The sequence below is a fragment of the Thunnus thynnus genome, chromosome 17, assembly GCF_963924715.1.
Source record: "Thunnus thynnus chromosome 17, fThuThy2.1, whole genome shotgun sequence".
Lineage (NCBI taxonomy): Eukaryota > Metazoa > Chordata > Actinopteri > Scombriformes > Scombridae > Thunnus > Thunnus thynnus.
Genome location: NC_089533.1, coordinates 14,245,928 through 14,270,589, shown reverse-complemented (window position 1 = coordinate 14,270,589; position 24,662 = coordinate 14,245,928). Strand labels below are relative to the sequence as shown.

At 39.5% G+C, this 24,662-nt stretch overlaps 4 protein-coding genes across 9 annotated transcripts in view; 2 read left to right on the top strand and 2 right to left on the bottom strand.

Annotated features, from left to right (window-relative positions):
- Positions 1–94: 94 nt before the first annotated feature.
- LOC137168546 (uncharacterized) lies at positions 95–6,188 on the bottom strand. Of its 4 annotated transcripts, XM_067571189.1 has the most exons (5): positions 4,704–4,860; positions 4,093–4,190; positions 2,239–2,924; positions 1,977–2,090; positions 95–1,442 (listed from the first exon to the last, which is right to left on the bottom strand). In XM_067571189.1, the coding sequence occupies exons 3-5, from the start codon at positions 2,878–2,880 to the stop codon at positions 486–488; spliced, it is 1,713 nt and encodes a 570-aa protein (XP_067427290.1). In that variant the 5' UTR covers positions 2,881–2,924; positions 4,093–4,190; positions 4,704–4,860; the 3' UTR covers positions 95–485. The 4 variants fall into 4 exon arrangements, with proteins under 4 accessions (XP_067427290.1, XP_067427292.1, XP_067427293.1 ...); XM_067571191.1 differs by lacking the exons at positions 4,093–4,190; positions 4,704–4,860 and adding an exon at positions 6,059–6,188; XM_067571192.1 differs by lacking the exon at positions 4,093–4,190 and having other exon boundaries at positions 4,810–4,891.
- LOC137168553 (RNA-binding protein with serine-rich domain 1-like) lies at positions 4,885–8,223 on the top strand. Its single transcript, XM_067571201.1, has 7 exons — positions 4,885–4,966; positions 5,823–5,969; positions 6,088–6,273; positions 6,387–6,492; positions 7,233–7,386; positions 7,477–7,618; positions 7,756–8,223. Coding segments are annotated over exons 1-7 (843 nt in total). The 5' UTR covers positions 4,885–4,964; the 3' UTR covers positions 7,862–8,223.
- Positions 8,224–8,697: 474 nt separating this feature from the next.
- On the top strand, positions 8,698–22,631 carry LOC137168550 (arf-GAP with dual PH domain-containing protein 1-like). The gene is made up of 11 exons (XM_067571197.1): positions 8,698–9,432; positions 12,054–12,184; positions 13,019–13,110; positions 13,958–14,040; positions 18,742–18,854; positions 19,220–19,366; positions 19,850–19,933; positions 20,704–20,766; positions 20,853–20,924; positions 21,092–21,320; positions 21,411–22,631. Exons 1-11 carry the CDS (start codon positions 9,342–9,344, stop codon positions 21,437–21,439), a joined length of 1,134 nt encoding a protein of 377 aa, XP_067427298.1. The 5' UTR covers positions 8,698–9,341; the 3' UTR covers positions 21,440–22,631.
- LOC137168551 (ras-related protein Rab-26-like) overlaps positions 22,628–24,662 on the bottom strand; it is a 56,935-nt gene continuing 54,900 nt past the window's right edge. For all 3 annotated transcript variants that reach the window (XM_067571198.1, XM_067571200.1, XM_067571199.1), the window contains one exon: positions 22,628–24,405. In XM_067571198.1, coding sequence (XP_067427299.1) covers positions 24,306–24,405 — 100 coding nt within the window. In that variant the 3' untranslated portion in view covers positions 22,628–24,305. The remainder of the gene's footprint in view (positions 24,406–24,662) is intronic.

Below are 24,662 nucleotides of genomic sequence, written 5' to 3'. Positions count from 1 at the left end.
ACAATAACATTGAAAGTACTATGTTTGTGTGGAAAACATCTCAATATGTTAGCTTCTCACACACTGCCTTACATATTAAAATAAAGGAACATGCTTTGGATCATAACCATCTCTTTATTTTTTTGCAGTTAGCATAGACGTATGAAAACGAACAGTTCATAATGTCATTCCTAGTGATACAAAATAAACAGATACAAAATAAACAAGAATTTCGCATAATTTGTCATTTTCAGTTGGTCATTGCCTATAGTTATAACCATATTATTACTACAGCATTATAATCCCTTTATTCTATTGCTGTTTGTATTCTCTTAAAATGTACTTTGGAAATAAATTAATTAAAAAAATGCTACAGTATATGTTGTAAAAAGATGTGTGCCTTAAATTACTACACTAAAGTGACTCTAAAAAAAAAAAAACACATCCAAGCCCTTATGGTCCCAAAACACCAAAGACACCCAGACCTGTGTGGAATCTGTAGCCCTCTAAGGTCCCTCCACTTTGATAATATTGACCTGCTGATCCTGTGGAGAGAGGTTGGAGTTCATCACCGGCTGCGTGGACACACTGCAGTCCTGCAGAGTCCTCCCTGAACAGCTGCTTTGGAAATCAGATGTTTTACTCTCTGATCCTCTGTATGTCTGAGAATGTGATTGGCTGAATGTAGACACATAGGACTGTGTGTACAGTGGCATGACTGTTTGACTGTTTTGCTGTGGGTATGCAGCTGCATAAGGTTGCGTTTGAGGAGGAGTGTGAGTAAGTGGGAGGCTCTCAGTGCTGCTACATGGTGGGAACCCATTCATGCTTGTAGGACTCAGTCCTGGCAGTTTGAAGGCCTCTACAGTTTCTAAACTCTCTAGAGAGTTATAGCTTGGCTGGGTTAGGCTGCACTGAGTGTATGTGCCTTGGCTGAAGTTGAAGGTGTCTTGGCTGAAGGAGGAAGATGCAGAGGCACTCGGCAAAGCAGAGGGTGATGGCGTTTTGTTGTGCTGTTGTTGAACACTGCTACAACGTCCCAGTTTGGAAGTCAGGTTCTGTAAAGTGCTGAGGATCTGCTTCTGAATGTGTGTCTGCTGTGCCTGCTCCCTCTCCTGGCGGCACTGCTGTTCCACCAGCATCTTCACTGCCAGGCCCAAGCTGCGTACCTCAGAGCTTAGGGTGTGAATCTGATCCTGCAGACCACCTCTCCCTCCAGGGTCTTGGACTGCCTGCTTGGGGCTTGGGTTCCCCTCACTGCGAGTGGCACCCTGGCCTCCAGGGGTCTGTAGGCGGATGACAGGACCCCCAGGAGCTGAGGATGTTAAAGGTGCTGGTGGCCGGTTAGGAAGCCGAATGCCAGCCCGAGGGGGAGGATGAAGGGAACGGACAGACACTCCTGGTCTCTCTGTGAAAAACCGCCTAGGGACACTGCCTCCTCCAGGCTGACACTCCATGACAGTCTGTGAAACATTGAAAAGATAGAAATTAAACTAGTGGAACACTATGAAAGATTATAGTGCAATCTTAGTAACAAATATGAGAATAAAGACAGAGTCTTAAGCATGGCCAGGCTCCCAGACTCAGGACAAAACACCAAAAAGGAGAATACCCAGTTATTTTTTGCTAAGGGGCCACTAATCAACTGGCAGCTTTATGCTGGAATACCTGGTACTAATTTACAATTTCATACAGTCTCAATTAGTTTGTGTATTTTTGTTTGAGTGCAAGTTTTCTAACCTCACCTTTAAAAGTACCACACTGCAGAACGCTGTATCTGAGGTTTTTGTGTGCTTAAAACAGGATCTAGTCAGCAAAAACTCAGAGGTATATCCAGGAACTGGTGTGAAGACAGTATGATTCACTATGCAAACATAATCCTTGACTTAACAGTTATAGTCTGTCAATAACAAAGGCAAGGAGCTCTCTTTAGTTAATGTGAATAAAGAGATAATTGCTGGAAATTTTATGGCATTTGAAGTTTGACCTTTTCTCACCTTTTCAGCGGTCAGATCATATGTCTCAGGCGGTTGTGGCACTGTATTCCTCAAATCAGCACCTTGGACACCTGAGTGATCTCTCCTCACCAATGCTGCCACCTGGTGGAGTGACTGTTTAAAAATAAGTTGTACATGTAAGACTACTAATTTGCTGCTTACAGTATTCAACAAATTACACAGCTTTGATGCTCTTATAGACGACTACAAACCTAACAAATAGGATTGTGCCACATGACAGATGTAATGTCTAGGTAGGTACCTTCATCCTGTGTGACAGAGCTTTATCCAAAAGCCTTTTACGAGCTGCCAACATTGAATTAGTGGCTGGAGAAGGCGTAACTCTCCTCCTCATGAATGCTGCAGATGCTGTTCCTGTGGAAGACACAGCATTTGCCTCTGCTCTTGTCACAGTGGACTGCAGACCTCTTTGTTGGCTGTTCTGAGCAAGAGAGGTGACACTAACAATCTGGATGTCATTTTCTTCCTTATCTCCCTCGTGTTGCCGCTCTAACCTGCTGCCTCCACTGGTTTCCCCGGATCCAGATGGTTTTGCATTAGTCTCTGGTTTTGTGGATGTCTGTTTGGCAACGTCTGGAGCTGCTGAAAAGCTAGCATGGTGACATGCCTCCTTCAGTAGGTTTTGGAGATGAATGTTACTCCAGCTTTCTCGTATTCCCCCAGCGTGAGTATGCACCTGTGCTGACGATGTGTTGCTTCCAGCCTCCCCAGGTCTCACCCTCCCTGGTGGCCTCCCCTGGAACTCCCTCAGAAACAGGTAGATGGCCTGGGCTGACACCTTGATGTTCTCCAGCTCCAGCACAGCTTTGATCTTACGGAAACTCAGACCAGCCTTCCGCAGCTCCACCACTTTGCGTTTGGCAGCATCATCCAGCCGGCCCATGGTCTCTCACTCCAGAGCAACTCAGTGAAATCAGTTGTTTTTCACTGTAAAAGTAATTTAAGAAAAAACTGTAACCAGCATTTGGTGTATGTTTAATGCTGAGAAATAAATGTAGGATAAAACGTGCGAATCATGTGTGACTAAAGGTGCTGCAGTCATGAATTTCTTCTTGTAATGGAAAATACCAGTAATACAGGAGCATATTGGTACCACCAATAGAAAAATCTGCAGTTTCTCAAGGGATCCCTTTTAGATTGTAATTTTCTTTCCCATAGAGACTAATCTACAACTCTAATTTTTAGATAATGTCAAACAGAGTTGCAATGATTGACAGAAAAAATTAATTGCCAACCATTTTGATAGTCAATTAGGCTAATTGCTTTGACTCATTTTTTGAGAAAAAAATGTCCAAATCCTCTGATTCCAACTTCTCAAATGTAAATATTTTCTAGTTTTTTTTAGTCATCTATGATAGTAAACTGAATATCTTTGGGTTGTGGACTATTGGTCAAGACAAAAAAAGACATTTGAGCACATCATCTTGGGCTCTGGAAAACAGTGATCACCATTTTTCAACATTTTCTGGCTTATAGACCAAAGAACTACCGATTAATTGAGAAAACAATCAACAGATTAACCGAAAATGAAAATAATCATAAGTTGCAGCCCTAATAACAAATTATTCCATAGTAACAAGAAACTTTTGTCCTCATAACAATGTATTACTTTATCTTGTCATATCCAGAAACACTTGTTATTACACAGTACCAACGAATCTCTGTAAAACAAACTTTCCTCATTATTATTAACATGCGTTATACGTGTTGTTTTAACAAGAAAAACATCCAATCAATGCCTAATTTGAGGACATTGTAGCCTACAGTGTCTATAAAAATGTATAATACCTAATGTACATGATTAGATTAAGATTCCATGGTTATTGAAGTATAAACATATACTGATCCACACATGATAAAAACTAGATCACAACTGCTTCATTTTTGGGTCACAACATAATTTTACTCGATAAATCCGTAACAAGGCAAGGTGATTACTGGTTGAAGTCTCCCTCCACTCAAAAATATGTTTTTCTTTTTGTTCCTACTGTTGAATGATTGAGCTTCACTGTGCAGAATGATGTATGTGCAGAGTTTGATGCTCTTTGCACATTCATCTGCTCAAAGTGGAATCCTGGTCCTATATTCAACTTACACAAGTGTGATGTGGAAACTTGAAGCCTTCAGTGCACACACACTGAGAATGGACTTTACAGTGAAGTAGGAGAAATCTTGTGCCCAGCAGTTAAAACTCTGAAATTAAATATATTTGCATATTTATAAATTCAGGAATTTCTAATGAGATAGAAGGGGTAGATGCAATTTTAAACATTTTAACATGGTAATTTGAACTTTTTTTGTGGAAAAACCATATCAGACACACATTATTATTCAGGAGAGTATTTTGTATACATCTTAAACATGTCTGGAGGGGATCTTTAACACATAAATAATAATGCAATCCATAATACAAGTTAAAAAGTAGTTAATTTATAAAGTGGGTAATGGGACAAATCCAGAGTAGACAGTTACCACAATACGTCTTTATTTTAATGCTAATTTGCAACTATTCTAGCGATAGATTAGCCTAGCTATAGAATCATGTTACAGCTACATTGCAAATTTGGAAAAAAGTTGTATTTCGTCGTGTTTGCTCGAATACGCTGCAGCACAGTGGTGATCCAGTTTATCTGTAACTACCAGATGTTAGCTTAGCGAGCTAACGACAACAGTTTAGCACAGTATCTTATAAAGTGAAGCGCTCACCTTGTTGGCAAGAAATAGGATCGATTGGTGCTTACTAATCGATTAAATTCCACGTACCATGATGAAATATTTCGTCATTGCATAGCTGTGATGTAACCGTACAAACCTTAACATCTTTTTAGTCGACAAAAACATAAATAAACAAATCAGTTGTATGTGGCGCTCAGATTGGTACGTAACTTCCTCTTGTCGTCATCACTAAGCGACGGTTCCTCAGGCCGCAAGCGAGCGGTAGAAGCAAAGGCACATCCATTGAAAGAAATGTAAGTACTTCTGCGCTTTCATTGGACTGTAATTAAGTTATTCTTATTCCTAAATATATTTTACTACATGCAAAAAGTCATGCCGCATTTTCTAACCATATGTATACTTCATGAAGAGAGCAGTCAGCGACAAAAGCGGCCCCGTGGCTTCCTGCTGCTTGTTTTGACGAGTCAGTTGAATGAAAATCAATGGCGGCGGATTTCTGTCCGGGAGTTTGTTGCTATAAAGTTAACTCGACTGAGATGTTTCAAGGATGACTTTATGATGGTATAAAATGCTATATGATAGTGGTTCTCAAAGTGGGGTCCGAGGACCATCAAGGGTCCCTGAGTGGGTTCCAGGGGGTCCCCAGCAAAAAGAGGAATAATTAATTTTCACTATAATTCCATCCATAAGTAACACAATGGCAAAATGTATGACTATTTTGGTCATGGATTTCATACACTCTCTGTAATAAAACATCTAAAATGCATAAAATGGGGGACCCCGGGACAAAATATTACGAAATGGGGGTCCGTAGTCTAATTTGTGTCAGTTTAAGGAACGTGAAAAAGTTTGAGAACCAGTGTTATACGGATGCCCAGTAAACATTTAAATTGCGAAGAAATTATTAGAGTTCCGCAACAATGCAGCGATTTAGTTGCAATTTGATCAATACAATCTGTAGTCACTGTCTTGCTAGTGCCAGCCTTTTAAAAGTAGAACTAGGCCTATATTATACATAGATTAATCAAAAAGTCTCAATATACATATTAACAATGACAATAATCATCAGTTGCAGGCAGCCCTACACTCATTTGTGCCATCCACAATTTATATAATCTCAAAGTAACAACAGTTTGCCTCTAACTTTAGGGCACCATCACCCACCAAGAGGAAGGAGGAGGAAAAAACAAAAGACAGAGGTAAAGAAAAGACTGGTACCAAGGACGGAGACAAGGAGAGAGGACGGGAGAAAGTAAGGAAACGCCGCAGCGCTTCTACTGGCAGCAGCAGCAGCAGGTTTGTTTTCTAAGACGCCTTATAATGAGATTATTTGTGTTGATATTGGTAATAAAAGCAGTCTTAAATATGCATATGTTTAACCAAACCTGTTTTTATTTGTTTTCACAATAACCAGGTCCAGATCTAGCTCTACTTCAAGCAGCAGCTCTGGTTCCAGCTCAGGTTCCTCCAGTGGATCCAGTTCATCTGGGTCCAGCCGCTCTGGTTCTTCTAGCTCTCGTTCCTCCTCTTCTTCCAGTTCCTCTGGCTCTCCCAGCCCCAGCCGCCGACGCCATGACAACCGTCGACGCTCCCGCTCAGCGTGGGTCACTTCATCTGATACAATTACACAATATTTATACACTGTCATTTCTTGTAGTTTTACTTGTTTAAATCCTGATGAAGTTAATCAGTGCTTTGTTTGTGATTCTGCAGGTCCAAAACACAGAAGAGGGGAGATGATAAAGAGAGAAGGAAAAGAAGCCCAAGCCCCAAACCAACTAAAGTTCACTTAGGGCGGCTGACCAGGAATGTCACCAAGGTCAGCTGAGAAATGGTTAAGCTTTTTATAACAGAACACAAATACAGTATGGAAGCACATTGCTGCTTTAAATGACCAAGACAGATGACATGAAAGCTTAGTTTGTGGGATCAAATCTGGCCTAATTTTAAGAAAAATTAGGGGGTTTTGCCAACATTGAGTCTAATTCATAAAATGCTTGAAAATGTAAGTGTATGTGTGTAAAGTGTGTTTGGACAAAAGAATTCATCGCAGATTATTCAAAAATTACAGAAGCATATTTTATATTTAATTCTGTAGTCTTTTGATGAATCCCAGTCACTTGAAAATTTTAAGTGTGTTCACAAGTCCCTAATTTATCATAATGACATTATCTCAGAAACACCATGCTAGGTAGAAAAGAACAACCATGTTCATCATCTTGGGGACCAAAATGCTATGTCATATGCTGATTTATAAGTCTCATTCCTGAATGATTGGGATAAATGAGTATCCATGTAGACCATACTGAAAAGACATGATTTCAATGCAAGTTTTTAGTGCCAACGTTTTTAATAAATTAAATTAAAAGTAGAGGTAGAGTGCTCTGATGCTCTCTGAAGTCTGAGCCCTGTTAATTGTCCTTCCTGGATCCATTTTCTTTGTCTTTTTCTCTGCAGTTGGATGATTTTGTACGTGAACGATAACATTTTTCCACAGATAGTTGGAACTTTTTTGGTACCACAGTTCTGATAAGCATACCATGTCTTTTTTTTCCACAGGAACACATCCAGGAGATCTTTTCCACTTATGGGAAAATCAAAATGGTTGACATGGCGATGGACAGGCTTTACCCACACCTGTCCAGGGGCTACGCTTATGTGGAGTTTGAGACTCCTGAGGAGGCCCAGAAGGCCCTCAAACACATGGACGGAGGTAGGAGATCATGTTCACCTTACTGCCTCTGTCTCACAGACATGTTTGTTTATGTTGAATAATCTTCTGTTATTACTCTGTTATTGATAGGTCAGATTGACGGACAGGAAATCACTGCGTCTGCTGTGCTGCCTCAACGTGTCCGTCCTCCCCCTCGTAGACCCTCTCCCCCTCGCAGAATGCCTCCACCACCACCTATGTGGCGTCGCAGCCCACCACGCATGAGGAGAAGGTCAGTCTTATGACATCCTTTGCCTCAAATTTCCTAAAATATATTCTACTTTTGAATGATTTTTTTTCACGGTTCAGACCGGTCAATCTCCTTCCACCACTAAAGTTTAATAAATATATATTTTTATGTTGTTTCAGGTCCCGCTCCCCGAGGAGGCGATCCCCAGCACGCCGCCGCTCTCGCTCCAGATCTCCTGGTCGCAGGCGTCACCGCTCTCGTTCCAGCTCTAACTCCTCCAGATAGACGATTTTCCTGCCTCCGGATATCAAGTGATCTGACACCGGATCACCGTTCCTGCTTTCTCAGACCTTATGGACTCACCAGAAAAATAAAAATCTGCATCGTAGCCAACATAAACATCTGCCTGCATGTAGAAAGCGGACAGGTCTTTTTTGTTGTTGTTTTTTTTTTTAATGTGCAAATGTGAGTTTCTTTTAATATTTCCTTTTGTTAAGTTGATTCTGACAAGCTGACTCAGTATTTGTGTTGTTTCAGGCTGAGTTTGAGCTCCAATGAGATCTATCAAGATTTAGCTCAAATTGTGACTCCTTTTTAGCATGTGTTGAATTTTTAGACATTTTGAAAAATAAAAATGCTGAAACATCTGCAGTATGTGAGGTCAGTTTGTATCCGTCAGGTCAAGATTCTGAAAGACAAAGTGTAGGCTTGGAGCTATTATTACAGTTGATACATGATACATGTATTGTTTGTCATAAAGTGGAAAACACTACAGGCAGTGGACAAAATATCAGGAACATAATATAGATACAATACAATTCACACTAAAGGTTACAATGTTCAGTTTTAGTTTAGACTGTTGGATTCAACTTGTGATACTTTACATACAGTTGTGTCTTGTACCTGTTACCATGTCAGCCTCTAGTGTGTCGGTGTTACTCAGTAGAGCTCAAGTTGGTAGATCATTAACTTAATTATTGACACGTTTTTTCCCTTCCTTTAAAAAAGTCCTCTGTCAAAAAGGCTTATTGTTCTGCTCACCTTAACCTAAGCACAGGTCAAATCACAAATGAAAACACTCCAAAATTCGACTGTTTTAAGCAATAAACTACATAAATTGAATTTCCTATATAGATTAAGTACCACAAGTACATACTTGCCAGCAGACCATAAAGTGGGGAGGTTTAAATTTATAAAATATTAAAATTAAACAATAGTAACACTTACAAATAATAGAACAATATAATTTCAGTGAATAAGATGGCTTGTAAAATGTCTCGGGTGAGGTACAGTAACCCACTGCTGGGGGGAATTTGGACTTGTATTGCCGTGCATGTTCGTGCAGGTATTCTATCTGCGAACAAAAAAAGACATACAGATCAAAAAAAAAAAAAAAAGACGCGGTAAAAGATGTTTCCAGGCGCCGTGGAGGCGAGCGGGTCAAAGCGGGTGTCTTCCCCGTGTGGGAGTGTCGTGAGCGTGAGATTTCCTACCATCGTGTCCGCTGGGGGGTCTCACTAACCAGACAGAGACAGGATACGTAAATGCATGTATTGTTTTATCTATAGTTGGCTTTATAGCATCTACCATGCTGACCATGCTCCACTCTTCAATCACCCTCCTCCACCCACAATGTTACAGTCATTAGTTGTGTAGGTGCGTAACGACGCGCTTTTACATTTCAGTCCACTGCGTCCGGCGGCAATCTTACTTTCGATGCATGAGAGTTTGAGGATTTCAGCCTCTAAGCAGAATCATTTGCATTATGGCTTCGGATATAGAAAGGAACAGACAGCGTTTGAAACAGCTTGTGGGCAAACCTGGGAATGGAAACTGTGCCGACTGCGGAGCTGCAGGTAGGCTTCGTTTGTGATCAGGTGGAGGGGAATTAGTGAAAAGATGCTGGACTTGGCTAACAATGACCATTTCCTACTTAAATCAGTCTGTTTAAACCTTCTTTGACTATCTTACCTTTACAATAACCCAATATAGATGATATAAGCTACAAATAATAACTGTGTACTACAGTTTCTCAGTGTGCCTCTATAGTTATTCGCCAGAGAGTACAAGGTCGTTCAGTTTCTTTTCTCAGACAGTCACGATGTGGTCAGGCCATAGCAATGAAAAACAGAACAGTTGACACAGGAGAGCAATACATTTGATGAGGAGTCATAGATAACTTCATAAATAAGAAAGACTGTCAGACCCATGTCAGCGTATCAGCTTTTCAGATCTGGCGTCGTTAAAGTTAAAAAGTGATACATACTCTTAATTCCCTGGTGAGGAATCCACTCAAACGCCTTTTATGTAGATTGAGGAGCCAAATCTGGTGGCTGACTTACTTCTCCATGCAGACAAGTGGTTACACACCCTGATGGTTACACCTTGTTGGTTTATCCGATCTGCAGTTTAACACATGGACATACAAGAAGGTGTGGTTTGTGAAAAAGTGAGTGAAAGTCGCAAAGATCTAGAATAATTTGTTGACTTTATTATGCCTGTCATGCTTTGCTAATTATTTTTCAGTATGTTAAACTGAAGAGATCCAATGTGATGCCATCAGCATAATCAGTAAATACACAAGAACATCTGCTCTTATCATATGCCAGTAAGAATAAATACAGCTCTCTTAAAGTATATTCATTTATATTTCTTGAAGGATGCACATTAATATCTTGATGATCGGATTAAATACTGATTCGAAGCTGGTTTGGAGAGTGATTTCTCTTTTGGACTGGTTTATTATCTCAAATACAGCAGGCTGTAGGTCTACATAATACAGAAAACATGGGAGTGGCTAACTACACACCAAGTCCTTGTCTCCTTTGCACAGATGCAGTGTTGCACGTGTGTAGCATTGTGATTATGCACAAGGAAGTAATATAGTTTTTTTTTTGTTTGTTGTGCTATGTGTGCATTGTGCGCTCGCTAGGTCTTCAATAGCAGTGGTTGAAGGGTTGCAGCATGCTGATACAAACTACTTGACTCTGCCCCAGTTCTCTGCTGGTTCACTTCACTTCACCACAGCAGCTGCAATCTCACGTTGCACTGATCAGAGTAATGATTCTGAAAACGAAAATTTCCTTTAGCATGTGTGCGTGTAACCAGCCATTCGCACCTTAGCTGCAACTGCTGCCTGTTCTGTCAGTCTATGGATTCAAATTGATCAGTTTACAGTACATTGTCATAAAGAATAAATAAATAAATAAACTCTATCTTGTTATTTACTCCCTGGATTTTTGCTGAAAAACAAATATGCTATATATTGATTGTGAAATTGATGCTGACCATGCTGCACTCCCTCCACTCATGAGCCACTCTTCAAAGAGCTGTTTGAACTGTGTGATGTTCTGAAATGTCATGAATGTTGAACATAACTGTGTGACATTCTACAAAAAACAAAAGTATTTTTTTTCAGTTCATGTCTGCTTCATGTCAGATGTCGTCAGGATGTGTTTTCTTGGGGCACACGAGGCGTTGAAGGTGGCAATGTCTGATATGTTGCATGCAAAATGTGTGAATGCAATGTGTTGAATAACATATTGTACATACACACAGTGCACAAACCTCTGAATTTACATTATTCACAAAACAGCAACAATACTGTATATTAATTGTGGTACACACATTTATAAATGTGGTATATGTATTAATAGTATATGTATATTCATGTCTGGCTCTGATATAACATCATGTAACACATAACTCTGAAGGAAATGTTTTCTAATCGGGTGTTGCTCAGTTGCTCAGTTGCTGCAGCGCTTGCGGTAACAAAGCAAATGTGAGCTGCTGTTGTGTAAATAGTGCATTAAATGTGAACTTCTCAGACATTTTGTGTTTGTGTGTGAGCAGAAATAGTATCTATGAAACACTACCGTGCCAGGGTGAATCAAGGTGAACCATCAGTGGTGCCCAGTCATCTCTCTCACTTCTGTCCTCACACAAACATAAATACAGTCCAGATGGTCTGATTTGAGATCCCGATCACCTGTCTGACATAATTCTCACCCAAATATTGATTACTTATGAGGAAATCTAGGTCATGTACTCAAGCTCATTTCCCTCTGGGTGACCGGCTTCCTGTGTGTGCTCAAGTGAACACACCTTTTTTTTTTAAGATGTAGTGACAATTGATTACAGAATTGTTGGAGCAGCCAGAACGTCTGTTTAAAAGACAGAGCTAGGTTTCTATCGTTAACTGTCTCTGCTTCTTTTTCAGGCAACATTTTTAGAGGTACCAGTTAACTCTGTGTGATTATTAGGAATCTTATCCCACCACAGGAATGACATAAAAACCTCATACACATGTGAAAAGTACTGCATTCCCACAATGATAAGGTCAACCTGGTTCAAATATTGTCAGAGTCATGAACGTCTGTTAGAGGGAAGTTCAGAAATGTTTCAGTGAGTTCAGTTATTTTGAGCTCAAAGTGGTTTTTGTGTGCAGCTACACACACGTCTCTATGTTGTGTTGCAGATCCGGAGTGGGCATCTTACACCCTGGGTGTGTTCATGTGTCACAGCTGCTCAGGCCTCCATAGAAACATTGCACAGATCAGCAAAGTGAAATCTCTTCTGCTGGATCCATGGAGCAAGTCCGAGGTGGAGGTGTGTCCTTACTATCTGTTGTTTACTAATGTGTGGAGATGCTTTTAAAATATTCAAAACCTGAACAAAGTAGAAAGCCCTGTGTTTTGCAAGAGAAGATTAGCCATTGATTGCAGTCCAAAACTTGGCCTGAAATAACGTCTGCAGTCTCTTGCCTCGCCCTCATCCATCCCACCCTGCTTCACTGTGAGCATCACTCTCATCTTACTGCTCTGCCTCTGCATCTCTGCTTGGAAAAATAAGACAAGTCATCAGTCTCAATTTACTGTGGCCTGAAAGGCATGAGCCAGCAGCTGGCAGACACAACCAAGATCTTTGTGTTTGGGTGTTGGTGTGTGTGCTCTGAATCCTTGGACTCTGTTTTTATTACTGGCTTTAAAAACAGAATTATTCCCAGTAGGAATTAGCTGAAGGAAATTGATTCTATACATCTTGTCCAGTGTCATTAACTGCTGTCCACCAAAATGTGTGCACCAAAAATTCGCCATTCTCTCTCTGTGTCCTCTTTTCTCTCTTTTTTTTGTTTCCTTGATTTGTGTGTTTTTGTGTGCATGTATTTTCATGTGATGTGTAGTGTCCTTGCTTGCTGAGCAGTGTACTCGGTGTTAAATACAGAGACACAAAAGAAGAGGCTTCATCCCCCTGGGCATGGAGATACACGAACCCTGAGCTGCAAGCTCCTCATTATGTTTGAATGCCTGCTTGTGCTGGCAACCTGTCCTTATCATCCAAATACACATTTATGCACTCACAGCCATTAAGCAACTGAGCACACACATACAGGCACAGATATCACTTTCAAACATCAGATGTTTCTCTTCCTCCCTTCTGCAGTTTATGGACTCTGTGGGTAACAATGCTGCCAAGGCCAAATATGAACAGATAGTTCCTGCGTTCTACTACCAGCCCACACATAAAGACTGCATGTAAGTGATGTGTCCTCCTCCATTAATGTCTGATCCATATGTTTCTGCCACATCTGAACAGGTACTATAAATGTAAGATGGATGAGTAAATATCTATGGCACAGTCGGAGACTCCAGAAACTCGTCTTTTCCTTCATGCTGGCTTTAGGTTGTTCTGATTTTGAAGAAAACCTCTGCTGATATCCTTTGTGGTTATTTTATATCAAATATTACGCATAGCACCTTTTTTAACTGTAATTATTATTCCACAGATTGGTGCATACAGTGAAATAGAGACATCAAGTGGTTTTGGTGGCAAGGCTGACACAGAAACTTCTCAGTGATAAGAATGCCAAGTTCCTGCAGTATGAACAGGAAGCAACATTTCAGTTTAAGGGTTTCTTCTTAACCGTCCAGTGGTATGCATAAACCCTAACCCAATATGAAATGACAAAACACTGAGCTATGAGAGTTTACTTTAAAATGGACCTGCATTGTGTTTTTGTAATAGACTATAGTGTACAAAGGAACGGAATTTTTGATTAAAAAGAGAGTAAAAGTCAAATCTATTAAGCGTGACAGACTTTGAGCCCTTAAGGAAGAGCTGTACAAAGCCATTACATTAAAGGGTGTGATGCTGATTTGTTGAAAGAGACATAGCTGGTTAAGCATGGTGACTTGCCGAGTATCTGCTCAATCAATTGCAGTCCTTAAATGATGATTTTTAGACAAGCCACGTAATATTTGATTGCCTCCGTTGAGACTTTGCATGAAATGTTGCCCGGAGACTCGATATTCATGTAAGTTAATGAGATGTTTCCAGCAAATTAGCTCAATGCTTGAGTGTCTAACACCAACTGTTGTGCAGGCTCCTGCGGGAACAATGGATCCGAGCCAAGTACGAGAGGAAGGAGTTTATGTGTGTGGAGAGGCAGGAGCCCTACTCGGCAGGTAAGAATGAAACGTGTCCGTGTACAGTTACAAACACGCATGTAAATGAATTGTACTTCTTGTTTACTCAGGAAAACAAGTCATTATCCATGTCTCACACAGTAACACCTATTCAACACTTAATGAGCATGAGCATCATTCATTTGTCATTACCAACATTCATAAGTGGAACAGCTGATCACATCCAAGAAAGAGGCATCCTCTCACACCCCACTTTGCCACCACTTAATGTATCATTTGCAGTCTAACATCCTTCAAATCTTCATTTATTTCACAACCACATGATGCACTTTGAGTCATTTATCTGCATCCAAGATTGCTGCTCAGAAGATATAAAATGACACTCTGGTTAGAGCTGCTAAAATAAAGCATAGCATACAAACTCTAGTTCTAACTGTTTTTTCACCAACTGGCTGATGATGATTTTGTGAAAAAAATGTATTTATCTGCTGGGGTTCAATATGTGGCATGGCAGTAGAAGCATGACATTGTAGTAGTAGTGGGGTAGTAATAAGCAGCTCATGGCTCAGTAGGCACCATTACCCACTCCTCATTTACATAGCACAGCACAATTAGCCTGCCAGTCAGATTGTCCGACTGCTCATTATGTGGTTTGGCAGATAGACAGTGTGTTGGCTTGTGATGGAGAAACAAGGGCAGGTCTTCAAGGGAAGAAAACTGCTCTTTGCTGTCCTTGTTTTCTGCTCTACCTTTACACTTTCCTCTCATCTATATTGACCTCTGTTTCCGCCCAACCGCAGTTCGCTTCCCCCAGCTCTCTTCATTGAGACTATGTGAAATCATTTTGCCGTTATCCTATTCTGACTTGCTCACTAAATGTACATTACACACAGTCCTTATCTCTGTCTGACAAATGTCTCTTGGCTAATCGCCTTGTGCAGCCTCTTTAAAAGAGAGGAAGTGGCACCAACCTGACTAACCAGACTCAATCAATAATGGATGCCCTCCAGACTGACTGGCAATGAGTGTGCAGATGCTAAGATTAGGCCATTATGGTCTCTTAATATAATGGATAACATTTTTAAAATCTTGGAACTGTATCCATGGTGAAGGCAAGAGATTGACCTTTGACTACAATCCAGTTAATACATAACTGAAAGAAACATTGTTTTACCCCAACCCCCCCCTATAAAAAGCCACTTCTGTTTTGACCATAAGTTTAAAGTTAGTTTTAAACTTGCCTCAAATAATTATTCTATTGCTGAATGAAATGAAAAAAGGCACTGGTACATGCAGCACTTAATAGTGCATAAATGTAGTCGTGAGTAAAGGACAGGCCCACTGTTTTTAAATTTATAGCCATGCAGTGTACAATGTCATAGATAAATTCAGTTTTGAGAAGCTGAGGTCACAGTCTAAGGGGAAATGGGAAGCTGTCAGTATAGTTTGTATGTTCTGCTGATAAGAAAAGATGGTCACCAACCAGGCTTTCTCACATTTTATTGTCTATTTCCCTTGGTGACTTCTGTGTCGGCAATGAGAGCTTGGCTGGAATAAATTCGGTTTAACCTGATTGAAAGCGTGCTTTGTGACAATTTTTTGGAAGGGCATTTAAAGACTTACTTACTTACTTATGTTACTCCACATCTTTCTTGTGAAGGGATTGTCTCTTCAAATTTGTAGTAAAGTGATGTCATTGCTTGAGCAACAGAGTGCAAAGTTCATACAAACATTTCAAGTTCACATTCTACGACATAGTCTGCATGAAGAAATCCAGATCTCTAAAATCAACACAGTTCCCTTTTTACTACACTCAATTCTCAGTAACATCCTGTATTTGCCGTTAAGACATTATAAATTACTTATGAAATGCCTTATGCACTAAATAGCTAAAATCTGCACACGGAAATAAGTAGATGTACAAAAAGACAAATAAAAATGAACTATATCTGAGAGAGTTTAAACAGCAGCATTTGCAATACTGAATAAAAGACCTGCAAGATAATTCGGGAGATTTTGAATCAAGTACTCACATCTTTTTCAGGGAAATGAGTATTTCTCAGGGGACACTAAATGTATCTAAGAGGCAGAATGACTGTTTGCACTAACATCATTCCATAAGTGATACGTGCATGCAGAAACTGAAAGCAAAATCTCACTCTAAGGTAGACAAGATAAAGAACTATTATCAGAGTCTCATGACTGTCAAACTCTTCCTCTCTGTGTGTCTCTTGTCTTTCTCCCTCTCTGTCAATGGTGTCTTGTGTTGTGCTGTGCAGAGGTTTAGGAGCATGTGGCTGCATGTCTCTGCCACAGAGGAAGAATGGCCTCTTTTGTGTACAAGTATTCTATATAACATTGCTCCTAGATTTTTGAGCTGGAGAAACTAGCAGCGAACTGTTAGGGGAACAGAAGAACGAGAGATGCTACTGTCCAAAACTTGCTTTGTTCTCCAAACTGTTTGCAAATCTTTGACATCCAGTTGCTACAGTGAATGACTTCTCTTCTTCTTCTCCTCTGCTGTGTTATGTTGTTGGGGACGGTCTGACCGCTCTTTCTCTCAGTGGTGGAACAAAACACTCTGACTCATGAATAATTGATGAAGCCATTGCTCAACCAGAAGTTTCCCTAATGCCTGTGGCCCAAACCATGATGACTTCATTACTGGTCAAAGAAGCAAGGAACTGAAGCTCTTCTCTCTGATCTCTGCTTTTTATCATATTGCAGTTTAGCTCATACCATACCAGTGTTTGACTATGGTTCTTCTGACAGTTCCTTGCAGGGGAAGTGGTTTATCAGTTGTCTCTGTCATAGTCTATTTGCAGATTCCCATGCGGTTAAAAGAAGACAGTTAAGTGCCACTATAAATGAGGCTGTATATTTGTGTGCCATGACTGCAACATTGCTGGGGCTGCTGCTGTTCATTTAACTGGTTTTAGGACATTTAAATGTTATTGTGATTTTGATTGAATTCTGCTGTGGCCCCAAGATTTATTGAGAAATTGATGTAAATAACTGTGTCTGTGGCTTAATTTAATTATATGTACAGTTGCAGATACATGAGATACAGTTACAGAATAACTAGTTTGAGCTTGTACTCTCAGATTAAAGCTATAATGAAAGCACTGAAAACAGTTAATTAGTTCAAACAAAACTAAAATGTGAAAAAAATGCTCTCTTAGTACTAATAAAACTAATAAACTAATAAATAATAACTTTGCAACAGTTCCTAATTTGATACTTTTATTTAGTACTGTTACTTTTTTTTACTTTTTGTGGCTGTTTAAACAGGTGTTCTGACTTGGTTGGTGGCTGAAGCTGCCAAGACTTCTTGAGAAGAAGTAAAAATGTGAACCTCAAATTGAAGACACGTTTAGTTTATTATAATGTTAGAAATGCAGGTCTTGGATATTAGGAAAAAAAACAAAACAATTGAGGTATTTTTCTGTTGAATATTGCTATATCGCTGGTCTATACAAGAGTGTAGGTTTGTGTGTGTGTGTGTGTGTGTGTGTGTGTGTTTGTTGGCTGGGTGTGTTTAAGACAATGACAACGCATTTCTTCCTGCAGTGCTGTTTCTGTTGGCTCACGCTGAATATGGACAGAGAGGCCAGTGTCAGGAACAGGCCTAGGAACAGAGCCAACAAGCCTTTTTTTTGTGTGTGTGTGTGTGTGTGCATGAGTGTGAACGAGAGCGTATGACTGTTGGTTTGTGAGCAAGTTTGCCTGTGCATGTGTGTGTGGAATGATACAGCATGTAAACATCGATTTATTCACTGGCACTAATTAGATTGTCAGAAAAATAAAGTTATAGTTGGTTAATCAAAAAGTCTTTATACATGTGTTTGTGTGTGTGTGTGCATGTGTGCGTGTGTGTGTGAGAGAGAGAGAGAGTGAGAGAGAGAGAGAGAGAAAGTGAAAAAGTCTTTATACATGTGTTTTTGTGTGTATGTGAGAAAGAGGAGGAGAGGGAGAAGGACTTTTAGTGAGGTTTGGGCTTGTAGAGCAAGCAGTCAGTTGAATCTCAATTATTTATATGTAGTAAAAGCAAAGGGGGCTCCCTCCCACCACTGCTGACCACATAAGCTAAAAATGTGCGCACACGCGAGGCAGAGAGATACATGTGCACCTCATATGTATAAAGTCAACAATACCAGTATTACATCTTTGTAACGTTGAAGCTCTCAGTAGCCTCCACCAGCCTTGACTGACTGTATACTGATGCAAAGCTTTAAATGTCTCAAAAATTTAAAAATGTCTCAAATTCTTGGTGACCATTGTTGCAGTAATGTTAGTGTTTTAGTGCATTCACAATATACTGGAAGAAATGGCACAAGGGAAAATTTTATGATCATAACCAATATGGAAACAACATGTATATCATCATTATCAATTTTCTAATAAAATCTTGTGGGATTATCAAGGGAAATGAGTCTCTCACTTGGAATACTGGCATGATAATATGCCTATTAAATCTGCACTAATCAATATTTTTACATTAAAAATTGATGAGGAGTGCTATTGTGCAGCTCAGCACTACAAGGTATTTGAGCACTTTAGTTTTATGGCCCAAAACTTTTTTTTTCTTTTTTTTTTTTTAAATATATGAATGTTTGTCTTTGGTTTTGGGGTATTATATTTAGCATTTTGGTAAAATCCTGTTGTGTACCTCTGTTTTCTCTCTTTGTGTTCCCGCTCTGTGTTGATGTAATGGGACCCTTGTGGCTCCCCTCCTGCCAGGCTACAGAGAGGGGTTTCTATGGAAACGAGGCAGAGACAACGGACAGTACCTCAGCCGAAAATTTATTCTGTCTGAACGGGAGGGTGTTTTGAAGTACTTCAACAAGCATGATGTGAGTGCTTTCTTTCTCTTTCTTAATGTCGATTTGAGTTGCTTATCTCAGGTTTTAAACTTTTTTCTTAAAAATCTCTCTCTGGAGATCTCATTCAACTTCAAATGTACAAATTTTGCTCATCACTGGCTTTATAAGTACAGGATTCACATTTATTTCAGCTAACAGTAAGAAGGAAAAAGAGCCAAATAATGCCCACAGAGACAATAATCATGATGTATGTTCTCTAATTATTATTGATCAATGGTAAACTTCTACATCCTTTTCTATTTAAAATACATATCAGAGCATTTCAAGAAGATTGTAAGGAGAGTCAAGACTATATTGAGTATCTGTCTTTTGAAAATTGTATTTCTTTTCTGCAGGCCAGAGAGCCCAAAGCGATAATGAAGATCAATACAGTGAATGCCACTTTCCAGCCAACAAAAGTTGGCACTGCCCATGCCCTCCAGATAACGTATTTAAAGGACAACAGCACTAGGAATATCTTTTGTTACCATGAGGATGGGAAGGTGAGGTGCAGCACCTGTCTGTTTGGCGTTTTTGGTGGGACGTGAAGTGCAGGAGAGTGTCCTAGCTGTGTGAGCAGGAGATAAAAAGCACATGTGTCCATCTAGTGGATATGGTTTGTAATTACAAGCATGTGTGTAATATAAGTTTTTTTGTGTAATCATTTACATGAAAACAATTCTTTGATAAATTGGAGAGAGAGAGCATGGCTTCAGCAGTAATCAATGGCGTGATTTTCTTTCCAATCTGAAATAATATTGTTAGAGAATATGTTACTTCTTCTAAATGGTGCACATCTCCCTGGGGTATTTCTGTTCAAATGGCATTTCTAGTACAAATGGCATTTATGAAAGCCATTTTCTCTCATAATGAGTGCAGCGTGTGTAGTGCTTGGGGTAACTGGGGACTGTCAGGGCTGATGATGTATGTGAGGAGATATTGCAGCATGAGTTAGTCACTGAACTTCCTGATGTCCTGTCTTGAAGGAAATGGTGGACTGGTTCAATGCCATCAGAGCAGCCAGGTTTCACTACCTGCAGGTGGCTTTCCCTGGAGCTCTCATATCTGATGTGAGTACACACACGCACACACACAAACATGCATGCAGGGCCTTAGCTGTAATTGGAGGTCACTGAGATCATGTTGTTGATATTTTTTTCTGGGAATTTGTGAGGTTTAGCAATACAAAGGGAGATTACATTTGCAAGTAAAATAATACACATGGCAGTTAAAGTCTGAGTCCAGACATTTCTAGATACTAGCTAGGTATTTACATTTGATTACTTTTCAGCATATAGCCAACAAAAAAAAAAAAAAAAAAAAAAAAATATATATATATATATATATATATACTTTTTCTCCACCAGTATTCCTGGCAGTGTGATGAAGGCTCTGAAGAGTATTTGGACCTTCATAATGGGCAATAGATGAAAATATAATTTTAACAATTGTAAAAAAAAAAAAATTAAAAAAAAAAAAAAAATCAAAATAATTGACTTTTGTGTCAGGTCAGAATTTGTGTTCTAGTTAGGGCCCTGCACACACACACACACACGCATGCACGCACGCACACACACACACACACACACACAGACATTCCTATATTACTAACAGTGGACTATCATTCTACATCAACCAAATGTGGACCTCTGTTTCTGGTCATTTTGAAAGAGCAAAAATAGAATAGAAAATTTACTTTTAAGGTCTTTTCCCATGATATTACAGCAAATGTGCTTTTTAATTTTTTTTTTTAAGAAATTGCCAGGACTGCACACACACATATAAAACACATGAAACACACACAGATGATCACTGAAGTCTTTGCTCTTTTCTTGGCTAGTTGTTGCCAAAGCTAACCAGAAACTACACAAAGGAGGGTTATATGGAGAAGACTGGTCCAAAGGTGATGTATAAAGCACAGTATAGTATATAAAGCATATAGCATGAAAGCCAACATATTTATGTCCTTCTCTTGTTCCTGTCACACAGCACACTGAGGGCTTCAAGAAGAGGTGGTTCACAATGGATGACAGGAGGCTCATGTACTTCAAAGATCCACTGGTACTAAAGCTGCATGTCCTGAAGAAATTTCTATAGATGTACACTGTGACCAACAGATGCTGCTGTTTCTTTGAGAACAGTCTCCTACAGACCAGTGATACTTACTGTGCCAGTGATACTTATGGAAACAACTACTTGGTTAAAAGTGTTTCCCTATCTGGTTGCAGGACGCCTATGCACGAGGTGAGGTGTTCATCGGTAGTAAGGAAAACAGCTACACTGTGCTCCCTGGCCTCCCCCCCAATATTCAGGGCTACCACTGGCAGTTCGGAATCACCATAGTAACCCCAGACAGGAAGTTCCTTTTTGCGTGCGAGACTGAAGAAGATCAGAAAGACTGGATTGCTGCATTTCAGACTGTTATCAACCGACCAATGTTGCCTCAGGAGTATGCAGGTAAATTGAACAGCCAAGTATATTGAGTTATTGTGAGCTTTATTCTTCTCAATTGCCAAGTCTGATATTGTTTTCCCTTTCTGTCTGCAGTGGAGGCCTATTTTAAGCACAAACCGTGAATTGTATTAGTGTTTGAAGAACTATTCGTACAGGATGAGGAGTATGAAGTGGAGCTGGAGGAAGAGGTGAAGGACCTGAGATACATTTTCCAGTCTCATAATTGGAGCTGTTATAAAAGCTGAAGAGTGACCATTCACACAGTTCATTACTCTGCCTGTTGTCCTGCTCACCCTCACCCACATTTTGTGCCAGATGCAAGTGAAAGGAGTCAAAATCACTTCTAAATCCATGTTGTGAAGCTCATGAATATTAGCCTAACTCATTCATCTGTCATGTGATGTGACTTACATACTTGAAAGAGGTCAGTTATCCTGACCTGAATGTTAGAAGCTACGTATGTACGCCTTGTGTGTGGGAGTCAGAACTGTTGCTGCTCAGATGTGAAAAGATGTTCAATGTTGTTCTCTGTTCTCGGTAATATCAGCCAATATACAACTGAATTTACCTTGCCGATTTAAACCAAGTATAAAAACTGCGGCCTTCTGGGCAATTATAGCAAACTAAAACAAACATCTGACACAGGACTATAATATGTCAGTAGGAAGTATTTACACATGCGTGATACTCAGATACTCACACACATACTCACATTTATTTCCATGTATAATATCTAATTCTCTGTGTATTTATTTTTTACTTTCTAATTTGCTATTTGCAGCTTTTAATCTCATGATGCCAAGCACTGCAAGTACAATAAGCTATGTTTTGCTTTTCTATGCATTTTCAAGCAGCTGAATGTAGAGCACTTTGTTTGATGTTCATTATGACATTCTTTGCATTTCTTTGTCTCTCTTGTTTTTGTAAAATTGTACGAAAAATTGTGATGAAATTAAGCATTTGCTTTCATGTCATATGATTATTTATCCTCTAGAGGGAGACAGAGGAAAGGTTTTAAACTTACTCTCACCTCCACAAATACTTATCAAACCACTGACTGAAGGTGTGTGCATTAAGTGTTGAAGCAAAAGATGTTATTGTGCATTATTGGGTGGTGCCGTGATTCATCTGTTTGACTTGAAGAACCGGGTTCAAACAAACCATGTGAGCATGCATGCCCACTGCTGAAGTGTCGCTGAACAAAACATCGGATCATGCTCTGAACTCAAGTGGAGTCATGTAAGCAAGAAGATAATTTTTGTAAGTGTGTCTGACATATTGGTACAGTTGACCATTAAAAGAGTAAAAAACACATTACCTTCTGTCTTTATTGTAGTTAACTTTCAGTTACAAGAAAGAAGTTGCACATTGAAAAGTAGTAAAACAAACAAACAAACAAAAATCCAATACATCACTCTGAACTAGATTGGAAAAACATGAGAATGTACAGTAAATACTGTACAGAGAGATATTCAGTATCTGTGGATTCTATAACTAAGGCGAAATCAACCAAAGCAACAGTCATATAAAAAGATGCTTATTTTATGAAGAATAGGTTAAATACTGTTAATAGATTATAAGAAATAAACTGTTCAAAAATGTAAAGACATTTTTAAGAAAACATGGCACTAAATACCCCATTTATATATTCATGTATGGAAAATATAAGCAGAACAAAAAAGCAGCCTATTCATGTTTGCATGGGATATAAAATAAAACAGAAAATAAAAACCAAGCAATATAAATATTGTTGCTATACAATACTTAAGGTAACACTGTCAACATACTCTAAGTCTTTATTCCCCCAACACCCACCCCTAATCCCACCCACGCCCTTATTCACCATCTAAAGTGCTATCTGTCCCTATCCAAACATTTTGTACATGCAGAAAAAAGTGTTGAGTATTTACACCATGTTTGTCAAAACCCCAATGTATATATAGATTACATACAGTATGTTTGACTGTCTGTTTTTAAATAACATAATTTCAAAAGTTAATACATATTATCAAGAGGAGAAGTTGCTTTTGAGCTCTCTGAGACGCAACGTTGATTCTTTATTATTGAAACCCCTCCAATAATGTGTCTGTAAAATGTTTTAGGTTCTGTGACCCATGCACTGCCATGTTTCTGAGGGTGTGTTTAAACTATTGTATACCCCACATTTGTGCATCTGGCATGAATTCAGATCTACTAAAATGATGACTTATTGTGGCTAATGATCCGGTTCAGTTCTTCATATCTTTATATACAAAACAGCAACATCCATTTACTTTTATGTAGAAGAAGAAATACATATTCCCAAATATCCACAGCTGAATCATGGACATGCTTAGATTGAGTTTATGCTGGTGAGCTAAACTGGCTCCAAAGAGCCTGTTGAATTACTGACATGAACACTGGACAGAAGACACATCACTATACAGCAAGTACATGAAATATCATCCACACATTGACCAAGAAGAGAACACTCAAACAAAATGACAACTTTCACAGACATTTCAAGTGGATGTGAGGAATGACCGACCTCCCAAGACAATGCAAAGGTATTTGCTAGTGTTTGGGTTGAAAGATAATCAATCATACAGCTACAGTTATGGAAGAGAATGTCCATGAATAGGGTAATAATGGACGTGTGCAGAGCTTTATTTTCTCTTTTACCAATTGAAATCTGAGGGCACATTCACAGCTGCAAAAAGGAGGTGAGTGAGGAAAAGTAGGACACACAAGATAGAGGAGGGCCGTGAGGTTTGTAAAGGAAAACAAATGGAGTGTTATGTGTACTGAGACAGAGATGTATGAGAATGGAGAAACAGAAGGACAAAAAGGCTTATACCTCGCTGGAGCTGACTCCTCCTCTCTGTTTAGGCCAGGTACAAAAACATACCGTACGAAGATGAGTGTTACAAGTTGCTTTCCATGTCCACACACTCAAACACACACAAATACACACATACTAACGCACGCCCAGAGAGTGATAGGCAGGCTTTAAGACCTGCAGCAGCCAGTGCCCTTCATCTCCTTGTTTACGTACTCCTGGAGCTTAAACTTCTCATTGGGATCCTTCATAGACCGGCGTTTCAGCTCCCTGAGACGGAGGAAGAGCATAAGAAGAGATATAATAAACTAAATATACTTCAGGTTCCGGATGTCTGACCATAAACACCACATGTGGCTGGTTTATGCAATATGTTGGTCCAAAAATTTAATGAGGAATCTGTAACATAAGCACAAAGTTTCACGTATTGTTTTTCAGACACAGAACATAAAGAGAGAAGACGGACAGAAAGATAACTCAATGGTGTTTAAAGTATAAATTATTTTTGACACAGAATTTTGAACTCA